Genomic DNA, 21,630 nt, shown 5'->3' with positions numbered 1-21,630 from the left:
TGCATTTATGTGTGAACACTATCAACACTATCAACGCTGCAGCAGTCAGGTAGTACAAGTAAGAGCTCTGTAAGTTGTGCTATGTTTTACGTACAAGTATGAAATTCAGTAGACACATGTAACAGCCCAATACCTACAAAAAAGTCCCTGGGAGCAAAATCTGAAAACCCAACAGGAAGTGATATATTTTGAATTTTCTCTGCAAAATTTTTGCAGTTTTTGCCATTTTCAGATGTTGTACTTTAACAAACTCCTCCTAGAGATTTTATCAGATAAACATCATATTTGGTCAGTCTAATATAAAGGCCTTTGCGACGTTAAATTTTTCGCCATGAAACAGGAAGTTGTTATAAATCAGTCATACAATGTCCAACCTGCCCCAGACTTCACATGTTTGATAAGAGTCCTGGCCTGAAGACATCTACATGCAAATATTCAGTTAGTCATAGCGCCACCTGTTGGCAACAGGAAATGGAATGCTTTACACTGTAATTCACTCCCTGAAACACATTTAAATATATGCCATGAATTACCAAACATGCTAGAAACACGTTAAAATGTAGCTGCAAGCAGCAGTGCGGGGCCAAGCACAGAAGGCATTGAAAATAAGAAATAATAATGAGAAAAATGAAATAAGAAATAATGAGCAAACTGTTCGGGTTGTAGCGCAGTGAGGAGCAAGAAGAGCAAAAACAGCGGGAATTGAATGTACATGAAAAAAGGTGGTTTAGAAGTAGAGGTGAGAATGAACTCAAAATGAACAGAATAAGAAATAATAAGAAAAATGTCTGGGTTGTAGCGCAATGCGGAGCAGGAAGAAAAAAAAAACCAGAAGCTGAGATGAAAATGAACACAGAATGAACAAAAATAGATTTAATTCTAATCAGAAGAAGAAAGACTAGTACAGTACTTATTGGGATAATAAAGGAATTGAAATGACATTACAAACAATTTAAAAGTTGCCCTACATGGGACTCGAAGCCACAGTCTATGGATCTGGTGACTGACACTCAACTCATTGCTCCACTGGGCAGACCCTTACACACACCTGCCAGACTTCATTAGTTCATGTGAAAATGATCTCACAATGAAGATGTTTTTAATAAGAATGCACCACATGTTATATTTATTAATTTTAGTTTAGATCATTCTAGGAAACACTCGATATCTGGAACAGAAGAATTTTTTACAAAACAACCAATTAGAATGCTAAGCTAACTAGCATAAGACAACAAACAGAGGCAAGGTCACATTCAGAGACAAATATCTCGGGAACGGTAGCGAAGATCAAAAAACTGTTCAGTCATTTCTGTGCGGCTCAGTCCAAAGATCATCTGAGCTGATTTTGGACAAAATTGGACAAAATTTGTGGGAGGAGTAGCGAAATAACTGTTTTTCATTTATTTCAATATGGCGGACAGGTACATTTAAGGAAAATGACAAATGACACATCGTTGGAATAGGTATAAGCCAGGGAATAAAATGACATAAAGCATAAACATTTTGGAAAATGTTTTCAAAAGTTATAAATGTTTTTGCAAAAATCATTATACCTGTGGAACATTAGATGGCGCTGTGTTGAAACTTCTTAGGTACCTTCAGGACATTCTGATGATGATATGTACCAATTCTTGTGAAGATATGTCAAATAGTTTAAAAGTTATTTCAATTTATGACAATTCAAAATGGCGGACACTTGTTTCATCCAATGTTGACAAATTCAGTATCCGCTGATTCGGCATGACCCAAGGAATACATAGACACCAAGATCATGATTTTCTGACAAACTGTTCAACAGTTATTGGCCAAAATAGCAATTTTCCAGATCTCATGAACTGTAGGTGGCGCTGTTCCCAAATTTGATATGGACCCTCAGATCATGTTTCAGATGAAGCGCACCAATTTTGGTTTCGATTGCTCAAAGTTTGGCCGAGATACAGCCTCTGAACCAATTTTGGGTCGACCTCGTTAAGTTTGTGACATCATAACTTTTGAACAAAGATGAATTAAAAAAATCTGTTGAGTCATTTCTGTGCGGCTTAATACAAACATCATGTGACCAAAGTTTGGACAAAATTGGAGAAAATTTAAAGGAGGAGTAGCGAAAAAATGGAATACTGTACTTTTCAAAATGGTGGCTACTGTAATGGGCGGAGTCTTAATGTAAGATGTTGATTGGCATCAGCATGAAGGCAGGAATCAGATGTACTAAATTAAATTTTTCTAGAGCAAAGGGTTCAAATGTTATAACCTTTAGAATAGTGAATTTTTGAACTGGTGGTGGCGCTATAGAGTTGGTCATAGAGACTCCAAATTTGGTTCAATGACTTTTCATGAGCATCTCTACAATTGTGCCAAATTTGATCATTTTCTCATGTTCCGTTGATAGGGCTACCATAGACTCCCATTGGAGAAACATAATAATAAATATAGCTGCAAGCAGCAATGCGGGGGCCAAGCACCGAAGGCACCGCAAGCAGAGCATCACAGCAAGCACAGCAGAACATCAAGCAGAGCAGCACAGCAAAGCAAGCACAGCAGAATTTCAAGCAGAGCAACACTACAAACAGAACAGCACACCAAGCAGAGCAGCACACCAAGCAGAGCAGCACACCAAGCAGAGCAGCACAGCAAGCAGTACAGTACAATCTGTAGCATTATAACTTTGGAACAAGGATTAATAAAGAAAATCTGTTCAGTCATTTATGTGTGGCTCAGTCCAAAGATCACCTGAGCCAATTTTGGACAAAATTGGACACAATTTGTAGGAGGAGTAGCGAAAAAATTGAATACTGTACTTTTCAAAATGGCCACTACTGTACTGGGTGGAGTCTTAATGTAAGATGTTGAAAGTGATCAGTATAAAGAGAGGAATCAATTGTACTAAGATTCATTTTTCTGGATCAAAGGGTTCAAAAGTTATAACCTTTACAAAAGTGAATTGTTGAACTGGTGGTGGCGCTATAGAGTTGGTCCTAGATACTCCAAAGTTGGTCAAATTACTTTTAATTACCATCACTACAAGTGTGCCAAATTTGATAATTTTCCTACTATTGGTTCATTGACTACCATTCGGGGGAAAGAAGAAGAACTACGAATTTGTACATAAATGAATTGCATGTTGCAGCTTCAGATTAGACTAGTTTTAGGCACAATGCCTAGAACAGACACAAGTTCTGCATCTTTTCCTGCCACAGTACCTCATGCGGTCTGGGCATGTGTCCCACTGAGTTTCGAACCCATGACGCAAAGCATTCGGGATCCGTGGTGTAACACATTGAGCTAATCAGCCATGCATGTTCATCAGTCTGCTGAGCAGAGGTTTCAGTGTGAGAAAGAGATCACAAAAAAAGCTCCATAACATGTTAACCATATTAGAATGCAAAGTTACATAATGCCAAATAAGTTTTGGTTAACCTCATGACTGAAGACCACATTAGAAAGAATGGCAATTGGTTAGCATGCTAAGCGATTACTGTGCTAAGCTAACTAGCATAAGACAACAAACACAAGCAAGGTCACATTCAGAGACGAATATCTCGGGAACGGTAGTGAATATCAAAAATCTGTACAGTCATTTCTGTGTGGCTCGGTCCAAAGATCATCTGAGCCGATTTTGAACAAAATTTGACAATTTCTATGAGGAGTAGCGAAAAAACTGTTTTTCATTTACTTCAATATGGCGGACAGGTACATTTAAGGAAAATGACAAATGACACATCGTCTGAATAGGCATAAGCCAGGGAATAAAATGACATAAAGCATACAAATTTTGGATAATGTTTTCAAAAGTTATAAGCATTTTTACAAAAATCGTTATGTCTGTGGAATACTAGGTGGCACTGTGTTCAAACTTCTCAGGTACCTTCAGGACCTTCTGGTGCTGATATGTACCAATTTTGGTGAAGATATGTTAAATTGTTTAAAAGATATTGCAATTTATGACAGAACTCAAAATGGCGGACACGTGTTTCATCCGATGTTGACAAATTTGATATAGTCAGATTCGGCATGACCCAACGAATCCATAGACACTAAGATCATGATTTTCTGACAAATTCTTCAAAAGTTATTGGCCAAAATAGCCAAATTCCAGATCTCATTAACTGTAGGTGGCGCTGTTCCCAAATTTGATATGGACCCTCAGATCATGGTTCAGATGAAGCGTACCAATTTTTGTTTCGATTGCTCAAAGTTTGGCCGAGATACAGCCTCTGAACCAATTTTGGGTTGACCTTGTTAAGTTTGTGACATCATAACTTTTGAAAAAAGATGAATAAAAAAAATCTGTTGAGTCATTTCTGTGCGGCTTGGTCCAAAGATCATGTGACCAAAGTTTGGACAAAATTGGAGAAAATTTGAAGGAGGAGTAGTGAAAAAATGGAATACTGTACTTTTCAAAATGGCGGCTAGAGTAATGGGCAGAGTCTTAATGTAAGATGTTGATTGGCATCAGTATGAAGAGAGGAATCAGATGTACTAAATTAGATTTTTATAGAGCAAATGGTTCAAATGTTACAACCTTTAGAATAGTGAATTTTTGAACTGGTGGTGGCGCTATAGAGTTGGTCATAGAGACTCCAAATTTGGTTCAATGACTTTTCATGAGCATCTCTACAATTGTGCCAAATTTGACCATTTTCTCATGTTCCGTTCATAGGGCTACCATAGACTCCCAGTGAGGAAACATAATAATAATAATAATAAAACTAACAATTACAATAGGGGCTATAGCACCTTCGGTGCTTGGCTCCTAATAATAAAACTAACGATTACAATAGGGGCTATAGCACCTTCGGTGCTTGGCCCCTAATCATGCAACACTAAGTGCTAATGTATGTGATTAACGCCACGAAACAGAAAGTTGTTGTAACTCAGGCATACAATGTCCAATCTGCCCCAAACTTCACATTTGAGAAGAGTCCTGCCCTGAACACATCTACATGACAATATTCAGTTATAGTAATAGCGCCACCCACTGGCAACAAGAAGTGACGTGTTTAACACTGTGATGCACTACTAGCAACATATTAAATTATGCAACTGAATGTTAAACATGCTACAAATGTTCTAAAACATGCTAGCAACACTTAGCTGAGTGCTAAAGCATGCTATTATCATCATGAAACAGGAAGTTGTTGTAACTCAAGCATACAATGTGTAATCTGTCTTAAACTTCACATGTTTGATAAGTGCCCTGGCCTGAAGACATCTACATGCCAAAATTTAGTTATAGTCATATCGCCAACAGCTGGTAGCAGGAAGTGTGGCAAACACAAATGAATGACGTAGTCCTCCTATATTTATATACTTAAATGCATATTGCCCACCATGCTCTGTTTTCCTAAAGCCACCGGGTGGCGGTGGCACGGGTGCGAGGGCCCTTTCATCGCTGCTTGCAGCTTTAATTATTATTGCAATGGTATATGCTTTGAGACATGAGGTAATTTAACATCGTCTCTCATCTCGTGGTGCTTTGCAGACTCTGCTGTGTGCATTCATGTGTGTTGAAGGAGGTGTACCTTTGGAGAGTGCTCTGAAGGGAGGGTTGGATCTCATGCTTTCAAAGTTTGCTTGCTATTGCTAGCCTCTCCAAAATTGCCTACCCTATCTTTAACAACATAAATACTCATCTGTCCCCCACATTAAGCTATCAAATAGCTTTGGAGGACTTGGAATATAGTTTTCAAAAACTTTTATGTTGCTTACTTTACAATGTGCTTTCGCATTTTGTGAAGCTTAACAGTAACAACAGTATTGTATTTGGATCGGTCCTGTCTGACCGATACCTGATCCGGCAAAAATTGAAGTAATGGAGCAGATACCGATACTGAATATTAGATCGTTGCATCCCTGCTTGGAATAACTAACTGCAAGTGTGCACCTTACTAAGTACACTGTGCTAAACTAACTGGGACTTGTCACAGAACTTGCATATTGCTGCTCTTTTGTTGGTTCAACTGCTTCTATTGTTCTCGTTTGTAAGTCACTTTGGACAAAAGTGTCTGCTAAATGATTAAATGTAAATGTAAATTTGTTTGTAAATTATTGACTTGGGAATATTTTCCTACTCTTCTTTGCAAAAACATTCCAGATCTGCTAAATTGTGAGGGCATCTCCTGGGCTCTGGCAGGTCATTCCAAAACATTAATTCTTTCTTTGCTGAAGCCATTCTTTTGTTGATTTTGATGTGTGTTTTGGATCATTGCCATGCTGAAAGGTGAAGGTTCTTTTCATTTTCAACTTTCTCCACTTGTTAATGACTGACTTCTGACGTGTCACGAATGCGTCATGCTGTCCACGTAAACAGCCTCTGCCAATACTGAGCCTGCGTTCAGACATATCAAAAATATCTTAATTTGTGTTCCAAAGATGAATGAAGGTCTTATGGCTGTGGAACGACATGAGTGTGAATAAGTAATGACAGAATTTTCATTATTGGGTGAACTAACCCTTTAATTGTGTTCCATGGTATAGCTAATACCTTGGATTTTTTTTTGTAGCCCTCAACTGAGCGATACCTTTCTACAGAGATCCCACAATAACCTTTTTTTTTTTTTTGTCTAGGGTTTTGCGATATACTGGTATTGAGGATAACCATGATATTCAAAACATGAAATATCGATATTGTGTTAAGGGTGTGACAATATACCGGTATTGCCGATAACAGTAATATTTAAAATGAATAGTACATCTATGATAATATGATGACATGTAAATAATCCAGCACCGGTACCTGGTTGACATCCCAAAGTACAATAGGTGGCGATATTGAACCTTATCGCTGCTATCTGTCATAAAGCAGAAGACGCAGCGTGTGCAGCTACTACAAAATCTGATAAGACAGGGGAGAGTCTCTACCCACACTCCAAAATAGTAAGCTCGCCAGTATGGAGTTTTTTTGGATTTAAAGAAAATGACTAGTTAGACACTGCAGTCTGCAGGACTTTCCAACAGTGAGCACAAAAGGGGTATTACCAGCAAACTGTTCACCCATCTCAATGTACATCATCCTGTGGATTTCACCACTATAGCCTACAGAGAGTAAGTTGCAATTATTTTGCATCGTGAAATGTTACATTAACCTGTTAACTGCTGACACCTTTCTGTGTTTTGTTATATTTACATCCAGGACCTAAAACTAACTTTTTGCCACACCTGCCAATGGCCGGTGACATGGCCTATTTTTTACCAGCCATGAAACAAAAACAGGCAGTTATGACACCAATGTTTTTAGTACTAGTGAAAATTCACAGTCCTCTATTCCAATTTCAATGCCACAGCTAAAACTTCTAGCATAATTAATGTAATTTTAATAGCCTACATTTTTAAAGACAAGTAATCAGTCAGTAATAAATTGAGAACAAATAATCAAATTACAATCAATAGCACAAATATATACAATGCAACAAAGATACAAAGTAAATAAACAGTGCTTTTCATGCAGGTCTAACAGTAGTTTTCAGGTACAGAAATTTAATAAAGTAGGCTAATCAAATAAATAATACTGCATAGTCTTCATATCCTTTTTAAAGTTCAAGAGCAGTGAGTGATTTTTTTTTTTTTTTTTCTTTCTTTTTTTTTCCTCCTCTGTTTTTTGGTTAACATTAAAAATGCAGACAGAAGCAGGATTATTAGGATGCTGTCACTTTAAGACCGAATGCATGCACGGATCATGCATTTTCTTTCTCAACTGAAGACATAACGACTGTTTACTAGGATACTCGCCAGGACAGGCATTTTTTTTTTTTACATAATTTTGTGTGGATTTGTCCGTTCAAGCACAGGAAGGCATGAAAGAGAGCTCAACTTAGTATTTGCGCGCTGTCTGCGACGCACATTTCAGGGCGCGCCCTTCGGAATTTGGATGTTTCGGATGTTGAACTTCCCACATAGCGTGTGAGTAACGAATGTTCTAGTGCTTGAATATTTATAGTGGAAAGGCTTAAGCTTTCCTGATGATGCACCACTGACCGTCGACTGTACAGAGTGTCGTTCACATTTGTGTTCTCACAACGCTGCATTGTTAGAATTCTAAGAGTTTCAGATACTCGCAAACAGTGTTGGGGAATGTTACTTTTAAAAGTAATGCATTGCAATATTGCCTTACTCCCTAAAAAAGTGACTAATTGCATTACTTAGTTACTTTTTATGAAAAGTAATGCATTACATTACTTTTATGCTACTTTTTCTCACCTGGGCTGGGCTTGCTTGATTTGTTTTTAATAACAACAAAAATGTTCTATTTTTGGCAATTGTTAAGGCCCTTTCACACCAAAAGTGAAATGAATAAGCCTCAGGCTGAAGGAAATTCATATTTACACCTGTACAGTAGAGGGTGCAGCTCAAACAAACATTTCAGCTGTACTGCTATTCTGGATTAAAGAAGAATAGGATACAGGAGAAGGACGTTCAACATTCTTATTTCTAAATCTAATCTAAAGTAATTTTATTAGTATGGTTGAAATAGGTAATTGAAGGTCAGCAGCAAATACATTGGTTAATAAATTGCAAAAATTACATAAAGTATATTTGTGTAATTTAATATAGTTGATTATTACAGGTTTGCGTAAAATTCTGAGATTGCATTTCACTGTTTTTTTTATTCATTTTGAGGAATAAAGAATGTTTTCGTGCAAGTGAGATGAGTAAATGCATGTTCACATTTAGTCTAAAACTACAATAACCATCATGTTTACACAGCGCAACACCGCTGCACTTTATTTCTTTCAACATGGGCACAGGAGAGCTGTTGGTCAATAAATGTGAAAAAGTAACTTGCGTTACTTATTTGGAAAAGTAATATTTTGTTGTAAATTGAAAAAGTAATGCGTCACTTTACTGGTTACTTGAAAAAGTAATCTGATTACGTAACTCAAGTTACTTGTAATGCATTACCCCCAACACTGCTCATCAACACCCATTTTTATTCGCATTTGGTGCTTGGCAAGTGTTAATTTTTGCCCTGTTTACATCCCTTGAGGCTTTTAGTCCAAATGTGTGCTCATTTGGATAAAAACTTATGGATTATCGTATGTTTACTTCAAATATCTTTAGAGAGGAATAGTTTTGCAGTATTTTTACCCAAAATATTTCTCGGATTTGGGTTCCAAATGGGGATGCAAGTTAACAGGTTAAGGTATTAGTTGTGTTGTTAAAGCTTATTTATAATACTGTTGAACTTGACAGTATTTTCTTTCTCCTGGTTATTTCTTAGGCAGTGTCAAAGAAGCCAGAGAAACCAGAGTCTCAATTGTTGTAATTGTTGTATGCTATGGTGTAATTCATTGGCTAAACATTGGCTAACATTGTTTTTTTTGTTTTTGTTCTCAAGGCTTCTATAGATATGGGTATATATCGTCTTAACCGTGAATCCTTTTGTCCACGATATCCGTGGTGTGAAAAATCTGATCTCATGACAGCCCTATTTGTGTCCCATGGCTCTTGTAGTAGCATGCAACCAAGAAGGTGTCAGAAAACCTTACAGGAACAACAGAGATTTTTTGAGTTATTCAGAGTCACTTCAGGTGAAGACCGGTATAATATTTCACATGAGCTTGATGATTAGTTGATTTTGAGCACAGCCACATACCCAATTATAAAAGGGGGTGCATACTTATACTGTATAGTTTACATACTTGTACTGTTTTTTTTAAAGGAGTCATGAAATGCAGTTTCAGATTTTTATATGTTTCTCGGTGTGTTTATAAAATAAGGTCTAATGTTTGTAAAAATGATAATTTTCCATTTTAATTTTCACTCTCTGGGGAAAAACTCAGTTTCAAGGGGTGATACCTTGTAGAAACTGAAGTAAACCCTCACTGCTGTAATTGGGCAAAATACATTTTGAAATATAAAAAAATAAAAATAAATGCTCAAACATTCGTTTGTAACAAACTTATGTTTTAGATCTTCCGCCAGTTAAACAACACAGGATAGCCTGTGTCATTTTAAAGCTTAGTAGCTTGGCATTACAGTGAAAATAAGGAATATGACCAACTCTTATCAACTGCTTTTAAATTTGCTAAAATATTAGAGGTCCATCATTTTCATAGCATGAAAAAATGACTGATTTACTTGAAAATGTGTCTTTTGTCATATATCGTTGAAAAGGTTTCAACTAGCAGAATACAAAAAGCATATTTGTTTCAGTTTGTGACCAAACTATGGCAAATATTTGTATGAAAAGTTGCAGTGCATGTATACAGATGAGGCTATTGCGCCATGTTTTGTTTTGTAACTTTGCAAAACATTAGTAATCAAAATCAGAGACCTTTTATTGCCAAGTATGTTTACACACACAAGGAATTTGTCTTGGCGACAGAAGCTTCCAGTGCAGAAGAAAGTACAGACATAGTGCAGACAATAATAGGAATTACACAGTAGAGATGAAATATAAAAATAATATAAGAAAACAAAAGTTTAAATAATGCAATATAATACATTTGTAGAAACTAGAGAGAAAAATAATTGTTTTTTAATGAATGTACAGATATGTTATTTACAAGTGTACAGTTTATGTAATTTACAAATGTGCAATTTTTAGATGTTATGCACAAATGTACAGTTATTGTAGACAGTGTATATTATGGAAGTTTTTAATTGTTTAGGCTGAATATAGCTTGCGACAGAAAACTTCTGTTCTTGTGCCTGGCTGTTCTGGTGGTTGGTGCTCTGTAGCGTCAGCCAGAGGGCAACAGTTCAAAGAGAAGGTGGGCTGGATGTGTGGGGTCTAGAGTGATTAGCAATTCTTAGGTCTTAGCCCCTTTTCTCACTCTGGAGGTGTAAAGATCTTGGAGGTTGAGCAGACTATTAAACCATAGTAAATCACACATCTTTATTTAGAACAGGTTGCCCACTCCCAACATAACATGATGCATAGATTTTAAAAAATCCTCTTGGAGTGACATGACATGCTGCTTGGCTAAAGCTATAGGATTTCCAGGATCCGAAGAAGTGTTTTCCAGCATCACTTTAAAGTTCAACCAATGGAAACTTGATCTCTGGTATTGTGGGTAGGGACGATGTGTAAAGACCAGTTGGACCCTGTTTTACAGCTGGAACGTGATTGGATTGGATTGATTGCTCAGATTGACAGGTCTTGATTTACCATGCACCATAGAATAAGAGCGCACAGCTGAAACAGAGCTGGAAGATCATCACTCCTCAACCAGGATCTTATTACTTGTTACTTATTTTATCTAATTTTATGTAAACACTTGGATAACTTGTTTGGAGAGGTTTTTGGACTTTTGATAAAAAGGCTACTACCATGGTTGCAAAGTTCTTCGATGCTCACCCACCATTGCCTCAAAAAATCCTGTGGAAAACACTATATTTGTTTCAACCACCCTTATTTGAAATATGCGGATGGAATGTAAAATGCAGAATGTTAGTTTTTACATCAAATAATCATATGATGGCAGGATATAATAATCAAGTGATAATATCTTTTTGCAGGAATGTGCATTCATTTCCATTTGAGAGATTGCACAGAAAAGCTGAAGGTGTTGTTTAAGTGTTGATGTGATATCTCCCACAGGATGCACTAAAGTTTATGCACCATGGGAAAAGACGCAAACTTACGACTGGTGACATTGACCATGCTCTTAAACTAAAAAACGTGGAGGTAAGAAAACTGAAATGAAGTGAGAGTTGTTTGTTTTCTCGAACTCATGCTTTGTGAACCACAACATTCAGTACCCTTCACAAATTATTTTTCATATGTATAGCAACTTTTTCTTTAATTTTTCTTGTCTCCTTTAGCCACTGTATGGATTCCAGTCTCAAGAGTTCATCCCGTTTCGTTTTGCAAGTGGAGGCGGCAGAGAATTGCACTTTTATGAAGAAAAGGAAGTGGATCTTAGTGACATCATTAACACGCCCCTCCCTCGAGTTCCTCTTGATGTTTCACTCAAAGGTAATTAACAAACATTTCTCATATGAAACCAAATTATTTGCTATTTAGATGCAAGCTCTATACCATGCATAGTGAGTTGCTTGCTTTATATAGCATTATAGACACTGTCCTGACTCAAAAGCTGTTCCAGAAGGAACACAGCATAATTTTTCTTGCCTTTTAGAATACCTTGTTTTTGCTAAATACTAAGGTAGCATCAAATGTGTCCTTCCCAAAATGCATTGTAAGTGAGCTTAGTAAACAAGTGGAAAAATAACCTAAAAATATTTTTTATAGTGCTGAAAATCTAATTAAAAATAAACTACTTAGGCCATTATTTTTTGTGCTGTTTACTTTTGTTTTTTACGTGTTTATAATGAGCATTGTATCGTTAGCTTAGCAACATGCTAACATCAGACTAAATAAATTGTGAGTCAAGTCTCCGATGTGCATTGTGTGAGGAGCGCTATTTGCATGCTGTATTTGTTGTCTGTGAATGTAATTGTTTCCCACGTAAGCAAAGAAGAAAATAGCCTGTTGTCTCTGTCTTTAAGCTCATTGGTTAAGCATTGATGGTGTCCAGCCTGCAATACCAGAGAACCCACCTCCAGGTAAGAGTTTTCTGGCTGTTTCTTTCATTTGCTTTACCTTGGTATCGAATAAGGGAATATGTTTGGATTATTATACTGCAATAAGGCTCATATTCAAATCATACTAATGTTGCAGTATACTGCAATAAAGATAAAGCTCATATTCAAATCATACTATTATTGTAGTATATACAGTGCTTAACAAATTTATTAGACCACCAACCAATGTAAGGTTTGTGCCACAGCCGCCCTAAACTAACAGGATTGGTGATTACCAAAATAATTTTTTATGTTTCTGTAATGGTTAATCTACACCAGTATGTGTAGGCTCTTTAGTCACAGTAGTGTTTCTAATGCTGAAATATAATTATTGTTGTGATTTAATGGATTCAAAGATAGATTGCACAAAAGTTTCAACAAAAGCAAGTCTTTGGGAACAACTAGAAACTATTTGAAAGTCAATTAAAAAAAAGTGACTGTGGAAAAGTGCATGAAAACAATGCCAGCAAGATTGCAAGCTGTTATCGAGGCCATACAAAAAAAAAAAAAAAAAAAATATATATATATATATATATATATTAGTTATTTTATTTAATTTTATTTTAATTGGTTAAATATACCAATTTTTTGGGGTTATTATGTGTGAATAAAGACTATTTAGTTGTTACAGTTTGTTATTTGCCTAATAAATGACAATACAATTTTTAGTTTTAAATAAGTTTTTGATAGATTCCTGAAATATTTTTAATATATTGTTTTTAATATATTGTTTTCTCTTTATTATGACAGGTGGTCTAATAAATTTGTTGTTTTATAGCACTTTATACCATACAGATTGTTTCAAAGCACCTTTACAGTGGTCAACAGGAAAATAATGATTCAATGATGAGTCATTGAATCAGAGTTCAATTCAGCTGTAAAGCAGCTCTAAAAAGAAAAAAAGTGTCATTGTTCAGCAGAAGTTAGTTCAGTGTTGATTCAGTTTTGTTGTAAAGATCATTAATTATTAAAGGGTTAGTTAACCCAAAAATGAAAATTCTATCATTAAAGGATGAGTTCACTTCAGAATTAAAATTTCCTGATAATTAACTCACCCCCATGTCATCCAAGATGTTTATGTCTTTCTTTCTTCAGTCAAAAAGAACTTTAAGGTTTTTGAGGAAAACATTTCAGGATTTTTACAGGCTTCAAAGGGCTCTACACGATCCCAGCCAAGGAGTAAGGGTCTTATCTAGCGAAAAGATCAGTCATTTTCTAAAAAAAAAATTGTATACTTTTTTTACCACAAATGTTCGTCTTGCACTAGCTCTGCAATGCAGCATGCATTACATAATCACGTTGGAAAGGTCACGCGTGACATAGGTGCAAGTACCGCAGTAGGGCAACAACTCTCATCTCATTTTCTCCTCCAACTTCAAAATCGTCTAACATTGTTGTTTTACCTTTTTTGAAGTGGCGTTTGACTTACGCCGGTTTCACACCGCAAGCATGAGCGACGCTTTTTTTTTTTGGCGTGCACCGGGAGCAGGAACAGCGTGTGACCGTCTATTTTTGCTGTGCTTCTGACGCTCAATTAAAGTGAAAGCACACTTTTGATGGACAAAATAAAAATGATTTCACACAAAAAGTGCTCAAAAAGCACAGAATAAGCATGTCTAGTGTGTTTTAACAATAATTGGAGTATGTCAGAAAAGAAAATTAAGAATAAAAAATATTTATAGAAGATTTATCCATTTAAACTTGTTTTTAATTATTCAGTTTGTGTGAAAGTATGGTGTATTATAAACTAAAGTAAACTAGCCAGAAAATATATAAACTTTATTTTAGTTATTACACAGACAGGTATATAGGCTCTAGCATTACCCAAATCAAACCCGAGTTTGCGAGTCCGAGTCCTTTTTTTTTTTTTTTTTTTGATGTCTTGTAAATGTGGACACGGCAAATGATGTAAACACAAAGCTTACCTCATTCGTGTGCAGCAATATGACACAAGGCTTTTTGTTTGTTTGTTGTTTACCGATCACATGCAGATGTTGTACACCTCCCCATGTTAACAAACTTTCAAGACTATCAAGTTTATAAAGGACCAACTTCTTCGTAAAGAAATGCTCACTTTACATGTAGCTTGGAGCCGCTGCTGTGATGACGTACAAACGCTTTCAGCGTGAATACTCGTGCGTGCCTGCAACGACGATGTAGTTACACTCACTCGCTGCTCACGCGCCGCTCAAGCTTGCAGTGTGAAACGGGCATTAGTCTTTGCATGATTGCTTTGTAAACACTTGCTCGGTACTTCTGCCTACGTCACGCGTAGGCAATATTTTATTATATCTTTTCATGTGGCAACACTGAAGAAATGACACTTTGCTACAATGTAAAGTAGTGAGTGTACAGCTTGTATAACAGTGTAAATTTGCTGTCCCCTCAAAATAACTCAACACACAGCCATTAACTAAACCGCTGGCCACAAAAGTGAGTACACCCCTAAGTGAAAATGTCCAAATTGGGCTCAAAGTGTCAATATTTTCTGTGGCCACCATTATTTTTCCAGCACTGCCTTAACCCTCTTGGGCATGGAGTTCACCAGAGCTTCACAGGTTGCCACTGGAGTCCTCTTCCACTCCTCCATGATGATATCACGGAGCTGGTGGATGTTAGAGACCTTGCGCTCCTCCACCTTCCGTTTGAGGATGCCCCACAGATGCTCAATAGGGTTTAGGAATACTGCCCTGCGGCCCAGTCTCCGAAGAGAGGGGATCATGCTCTGCTTCATTATGTCACAGTACATGTTGGCATTCGTGGTTCCCTCAATGAACTGTAGCTCCCCAGTGCCGGCAGCACTCATGCAGCCCCAGACCATGACAAACAGGAACACATATAAACTATTAACTATGCCTTTTCCCTTAATAAACTCCTAATTTACTGCTTATTAATAGTTAGTAAGTTAGTTGTTAAGTTTAGGAATTGGGTAGGATTTAGAATGTAGAATAAGGTCATGCAGAATAATGCATTAATATGTGCTTAATAAGTACTAATAAATAGCCAATATTCTAGTAATGCATGCTAATAAGCAACTAGTTAAAAGACCATGAAATAAAGTTATACCAAAATTATTAGCCGCTTTTCCACTGTCGGGCCAGTGTGGGCCAGGGCTTTCAGCGGGCTGGGCTAGGCTAATAGCCCCGGACTTGTAGTACCAAGCCCAAAATCACGCTGCATTTCCACCGTCAGGCCAGAAACTCCGCAGCCCTTCACTAAAACCCGCCCGTAACACGCCTCTCTGGAACAATGTCACACAAACCCGTCATTTCACAAACAAATGGAAGTTTTATCAGAAAAATAATCAGAAAGAAATCACTGGAAACTAGCGAGATGAACGTGATAAAAGCAGGCGTTTGTTGGCATTTTGTTAAAGATTTAAAAACCAAAGCATCGATGTTTTACCAAACAAATTGATCATAATGAATTAATTTGTGTCAAGATTAAACATTAGTCACAGAAATAAAGTGGTATTTACTGTTATTTCACAAAAGAAAGAGGACACACACACCTATTCAGTCGTGTCTGGTTTATTTGTAGTCATGGGACAGTATGTTTACATCACATTTACAAAGAATGATAATTTCTACAAATTTTCCACCAAAAATATGACCTGAGGAGCTTTAGCACTCCCTCCAGTGACAGTCCCAACAGTTATATTTTCAGTCTGAGAAACAGAGGAATCCCGAAAAACTGGAGTTGTTTTTTTTTATGAAATATGCGGAGCTAAATATGGATATCAGACAGTCCGTTAAGAGATGAGACGTGCTGACAGATAAAATAAATACATGATTGTGATAGCCTACGTATATGATTTGTCTTGATTTCTCCAAGCTGTCGTATTTAGCATGTTTACTATGGTAGTAGCGCGCATCCACATCGGATCACAAACAAAAGTTATTTCAAACACTTGCTGCTGTCTGAAAGTGAGTTCTGAGCTAAAATGTTTTTAAAAGTCTTTAATGCTGATGTTAGCTGGTCACCTACATGTAATCATCCATGGCGCCTCCGTCTCCACACACAGATTAACTCCGCCTTTGTTCGTAACCACTTCCTCAAGCCCGAGCTGGCCCGCTTTGGACCAAAGTATTCGGCGGGCTGAAAAACTCTGGCTGAAAAACCCTGGCCATTGACCCTGAGGAAGCCCCGACGAGGCATGATCAAGCCCCGGAAGTGACAGTGGAAACGCGACTGGCCCTGGCACGCACTAGCACGCCCGCTTTAGGCCTGACAGTGGAAACGCGGCTATTGATCGTTTCGCTAGATAAGGCCCTTATTCCTTGGCTGGGATCATGTAGAGTTGTTTGAAGCTACATTGAAACTGAAATTTGGACCTTAAACCCATTGCTAACTGCTAAAATCCTGGAATGAAAACCCATTGCTAACTGCTAAAATCCATTTATTTTCATCTGAAGAAAGAAAGACTTGAACATCTTGGATGACATTGGGGTGAGTAAATTATCAGGAAATTTTAATTCTGAAGTGAACTAATCCTTTAATTACTCACCCTCATGTCGTTCCACACCTGTAAGACCTTCATTCGTCTTTGGAAGACAAATGAAGATATTTTTGATGAAATCCGAGAGTTTTCAGTCCATCCATTGGGAGGAGTGCAATTTACACATTCAAGGTCAACAACGGTAGTAAAGACATCATTAAAGTAAACCCTGTGACTCCAGTGGTTTAACCTCAATTTTATGAAGCGACACGAGTGCTTTGCGCAAAAAAGCCACATAATTTACCTCTATATTTACAAAATAATATTATCCAAAGCGCGTCACGGAACAACTTCCGGTCTTGAGTCAACGCTACACGCATACATCATGGTGCTCCCCCTACTGGATTGCAGGTCAATATTTTCGTAAATAAAGTGGTAAATTATGTTTTTTGTGCAAACAAAGCACTTGCATCTCTTCATAAAATTGAGGTTAAACCATGACAGAATTGCATTTTTGGGTGAACTAACCCTTTAAATTAGTTATTTTCTGCTATGAAGCAGCTCTGCAGAAAACAGTGATGTCATCGTCCAGCTCAGTTCAGTTCTCATCAAATAGTGTCAGTGCAGTCAGATCAAAAACATTGTTGAATATGATAATATCTTACATTCATACTGTTAATTAGTTAATACTGTTACTATTAACTAGTATTAACTTACATACTATTTGTGCAGTATGCAGATGATTTTTATGCATGCAGTACCCAATGACCTTCCATTTCTTGAGTGAAGAATGAACTAGAAGCAACATCAATAGTAATTTTTAGTACATATACCGTAATGTTTCACATACTGTTAAAGGGTTAGTTCACCCAAAAATGAAAATAATGTCATTTATTACTCACCCTCATGTCGTTCTACACCCGTAAGACCTTCGCTCATCTTCGGAACACAAATTAAGATATTTTTGATGAAATCCGATGGCTCAATGAGGCCTGCATAGACAGCAATGCCACCGAACTTCTGAAGATCCAGAAAGGTACTCAAAACATATTCAGAACCGTTCATGTGAGTACAGTGGTTCAACCTTGAAGTCGTCATGAAATCAAAATTAACCCTATTTATTTTGTTTGCTTATATTACTAGTCTTGTGCTGAACAATTAATCCGTGCAAGTTAATGCACTGAAAAAAAATGTTTGTCGTGGTAATCTTTAATCAAAATCTAAAAAGTTACTTCCGGTCTGGAATGCCGTTCCTTCTCAGATGACGTCAGTTTGACGGCTTGGGTTGAAAACACTTAAACCACTCCCCTCCAACCGTTAGTCTGCTATGAGCAAGAGATGGAGAGGAGGGGCGCTAAAGTAAAACCCTGCCCTCTTTTCAATATTCTTTTTCACTTGGAAATACGTCACAACACTGAAGAAAAGTCGTTTGCAGCTTCCGGTTCACGGGGACTTTAATATTAGAAAGAGACGAGAATACTTTTTATGCGGCAAAAAACCAAAATAACGACTTTTCAACAATATCTAGTGATGGCCAATTTCAAAACACTGCTTTGAATCTTTTGTTTCGAATCAGTGATTCGGAGCACCAAAGTCACGTGATTTCAGCAGTTTGGCAGTTTGACACACAATCCGAATCACTGAATCACTGAAAGAAGTTCGGTGGCATTGCTGTCTATGCAGGCCTCACTGAGCCATTGGATTTCATCAAAAATATCTTAATTTGTGTTCCGAAGATGAACGAAGGTCATACGGGTGTAGAACGACATGAGGGTGAGTAATAAATGACATTATTTTCATTTTTGGGTGAACTAACCCTTTAAAAAAAAAAAAAAAAAACAGTAGACACTATATACTGTATGCACTGTATACTAAATATGCAGTAGTTCACTAGTATCCCATTTCAAGTCTATTACATTAAAAATACATTAAATAATTTTGTGAATTATTTATCTGTACCCTTTTTATCCTTCTCACTCAGCCCCTAAAGAGCAGCAGAAGGCAGAGTCTACAGAGCCACTCAAAGCTGTCAAACCTGGACAGGAAGAGGAAGGCTCTATCCAGTCTAAGGGTCAGGGTGCAACCTCTGCTGAAGTCAAAGGTCAGAAAATAGTTAAGTTAAAAAGGTACAGTTGCAATCAAAATTATTGAACCCTCCTGACCTGCAAGACATTCTGATAATTGGATGAAAACACTTCAAGTAAAGCATAAGTAAACCATCATAGAAAGTTTATAATACATATTTGAGTGATTCTGAGAACGTAAGGTTGAGTTATTGAGTTAAAATAAAATAAAAAAGTCAAATATGTATTAAATATGGCTATAAACATCCATATACAAAATTATTCAACCCCCCCAAAATGTAATTTTGTAGAGAATCATTTACTCATTATAACCCTAAATAAACATTGCTTATAAGTGCTTACAAATTTCTGACATATGTCTACTGAAATATTAGGCAATTAGGAATATATGTGCAAAAGCTTCCAGCTCACTTATATCGTTAGCTTACTGATGTAGCCCCGGTTCTCTGATAACATGAAGTGAGGTATCTCACTATGGGACCGCCTCAGGCGTGACCGATCGCAGAAGCACCAATAACACCACGTCTTCCAACCATGGCAGACCAATCGCTGCAGCGATCAGTGAGTCCCGCCTCCCTGTATATAAACCGCAGCTACCTGCCATTTTGTCATTTTCCGCATATCTCTTCTCTGTGCAGGACAGGCAAGGAGGGCAATGTTTGTGAGATACCTCACTTCATGTTATCAGAGAACCGGGGTTACGTCAGTAACCTAATGTTCTCTTTCTAACATTTGTTCAGTATCTCACTATGGGATATAGACAACTCCCGTATTGCCGATATGCTGAGGAAGCAGACTAAGAAAGAGTGGGTAATTATCTGAATCATAGCTCCTGACGGAGGTGAAAACAGAATAAAATGAGGAATTCGCCCCTTAATAAAATTGCATTACACAACCTGACTACTCACTCCCAGGACTGAGTGGGCCAGAGAGGGTTCTGTCACATCCAGTCTATAGAAACGAGCAAAAGTGTGCGGAGAAGACCAGCTGGCTGCCGCACAAATTTCTTGAATAGAGATGCCTCTAAACAGAGCCCAGGAAGTAGCCATGCCTCTAGTAGAGTGTGCTCGTAGTCCTATTGGGGGCTCTAAATTCGCATTATTGTAACATCCACCTCCACCACCCAGTGAGAAAGGCATTGACGGAAGATAGGTTTTCCTTTGTAAGGGTCAGCCCACGAGACAAATAGCTGATTGCTGTTACGAAGTGTGTGGGTTCTCTGAACATACTTATGCAGAGTATGAACTAGACATAAATTGTGTAACCTCTCCTCCTCTGGGGATGAAAAGGGTGGTGGATGAAAAGCTAGCAGGTCCACTGATTGAGCTGCACCAGCGTGATCAAACACTTTGGGACAAATGCAGGGTTAGTTCTAAAAGTGACTTTTTGACCACCCGGAGCGAACATCATACATGAGGAGTGAATTGATAAAGCATGTAGTTCACTCATCCTTTTTGCTGTAGTGAGAGCAAGTAACAGAGCCGTCTTTAAAGCGAGTAGCTTCAAGGCAATTTTATCAATGGGCTCGAAAGGGGCTTTTGAGAGCGCGTTCAGAACCACGGACAAGTCCCAGGGCGGGATCAGCGGCTTCGATACTGGGAGTAGCCGACGTGCCCCTCTCATAAAACGACAGACGAGAGGGTGCTGGCCAATAGTACCCGAGTTAAGACCCACATGACATGCCGAGATAGACAGATAAACCTTAACTGTAGAAAAGGCTCTGCCCTTATCTAGAAGGTCCTGTAGAAAAAAACAGCACATCCGAAACTGAACACAAGAAAGGAACGATGTTCCTATCTGCGCACCATACCTCAGACACCCTCCATTTGAGATTATATAAAGAACATGTTGAGGCTGCCCTCGCATTTTGAATTGTCTCAATCACTTTCGGAGGTAACCCAGCTGCGTTCAGATTTAGCCTCTCACGGGCCAGGCGCAGAGAGCTAGTTTCTGAGGGGAGGGGTGAAATATTTCCCCCTGTGCTTGTGAGAGGAGATCCCTGCGCGCTGGTAACGGCCATGGCTGGTTGTAGAGCAGTTGCACAATCTCCGCAACCCAAAGTCTCCCTGGCCAGTATGGCGCAATCAAAATCATTACATGTTTGCGTTCCCGAACCCTCCGTAGTGTCGGCTCGATCAGGCTCAACGGAGGGAACGTGTAAAGTAACATGTCTGGCCACTCGTGGGCTAGAGCATCCACACCCAACGGTGCTTCGTTGCCAGCCAGAGAGAAGAACAGGGGACATTGTGCATCTTTGCGCGATGCAAAGAGATCTACGGCAGCCTGGCCAAATCTCTGCCACACCATGAGCATAACTTGGGGGTGGAGTCTCCACTCCCCATTCAGAGGATTTCCTCTGGACAGTAAATCTGCACCCCTGTTCATTATTCCTGGAACGTGCGCCGCGCGTAATGACAGGAGGGTCCTGCTGCATAATCAGGTCTTTTGCTAACAAGTGAAGCTTGTTAGAATGCACTCCTCCCTGTCGATTTATGTAGGCTATCACCGTTTTATTGTCTGTCCTGACCAATACATGATGATTCTTGAGAAAATGCACAAAATGTCTCAGAGCTAGTAACA

The 21,630-nt window shown here is 38.1% G+C and overlaps 1 protein-coding gene across 5 annotated transcripts in view; it reads left to right on the top strand.

Annotated features, from left to right (window-relative positions):
• taf6 (TAF6 RNA polymerase II, TATA box binding protein (TBP)-associated factor) overlaps nucleotides 1–21,630 on the top strand; it is a 75,999-nt gene that overhangs the window by 5,878 nt on the left and 48,491 nt on the right. For all 5 annotated transcript variants that reach the window (XM_051893802.1, XM_051893804.1, XM_051893801.1 and 2 more), the window contains exons 3-6: nucleotides 11,543–11,629; nucleotides 11,767–11,920; nucleotides 12,454–12,510; nucleotides 18,948–19,067. In XM_051893802.1, the coding sequence (XP_051749762.1) occupies nucleotides 11,543–11,629; nucleotides 11,767–11,920; nucleotides 12,454–12,510; nucleotides 18,948–19,067 (418 nt within the window). The remainder of the gene's footprint in view (nucleotides 1–11,542; nucleotides 11,630–11,766; nucleotides 11,921–12,453; nucleotides 12,511–18,947; nucleotides 19,068–21,630) is intronic.

This window comes from Ctenopharyngodon idella, chromosome 5 (genome assembly GCF_019924925.1).
Source record: "Ctenopharyngodon idella isolate HZGC_01 chromosome 5, HZGC01, whole genome shotgun sequence".
NCBI lineage: Eukaryota > Metazoa > Chordata > Actinopteri > Cypriniformes > Xenocyprididae > Ctenopharyngodon > Ctenopharyngodon idella.
The sequence above is the reverse complement of the archived record's forward strand: the minus strand, read 5'-3'. Positions and strand labels throughout refer to the sequence as shown.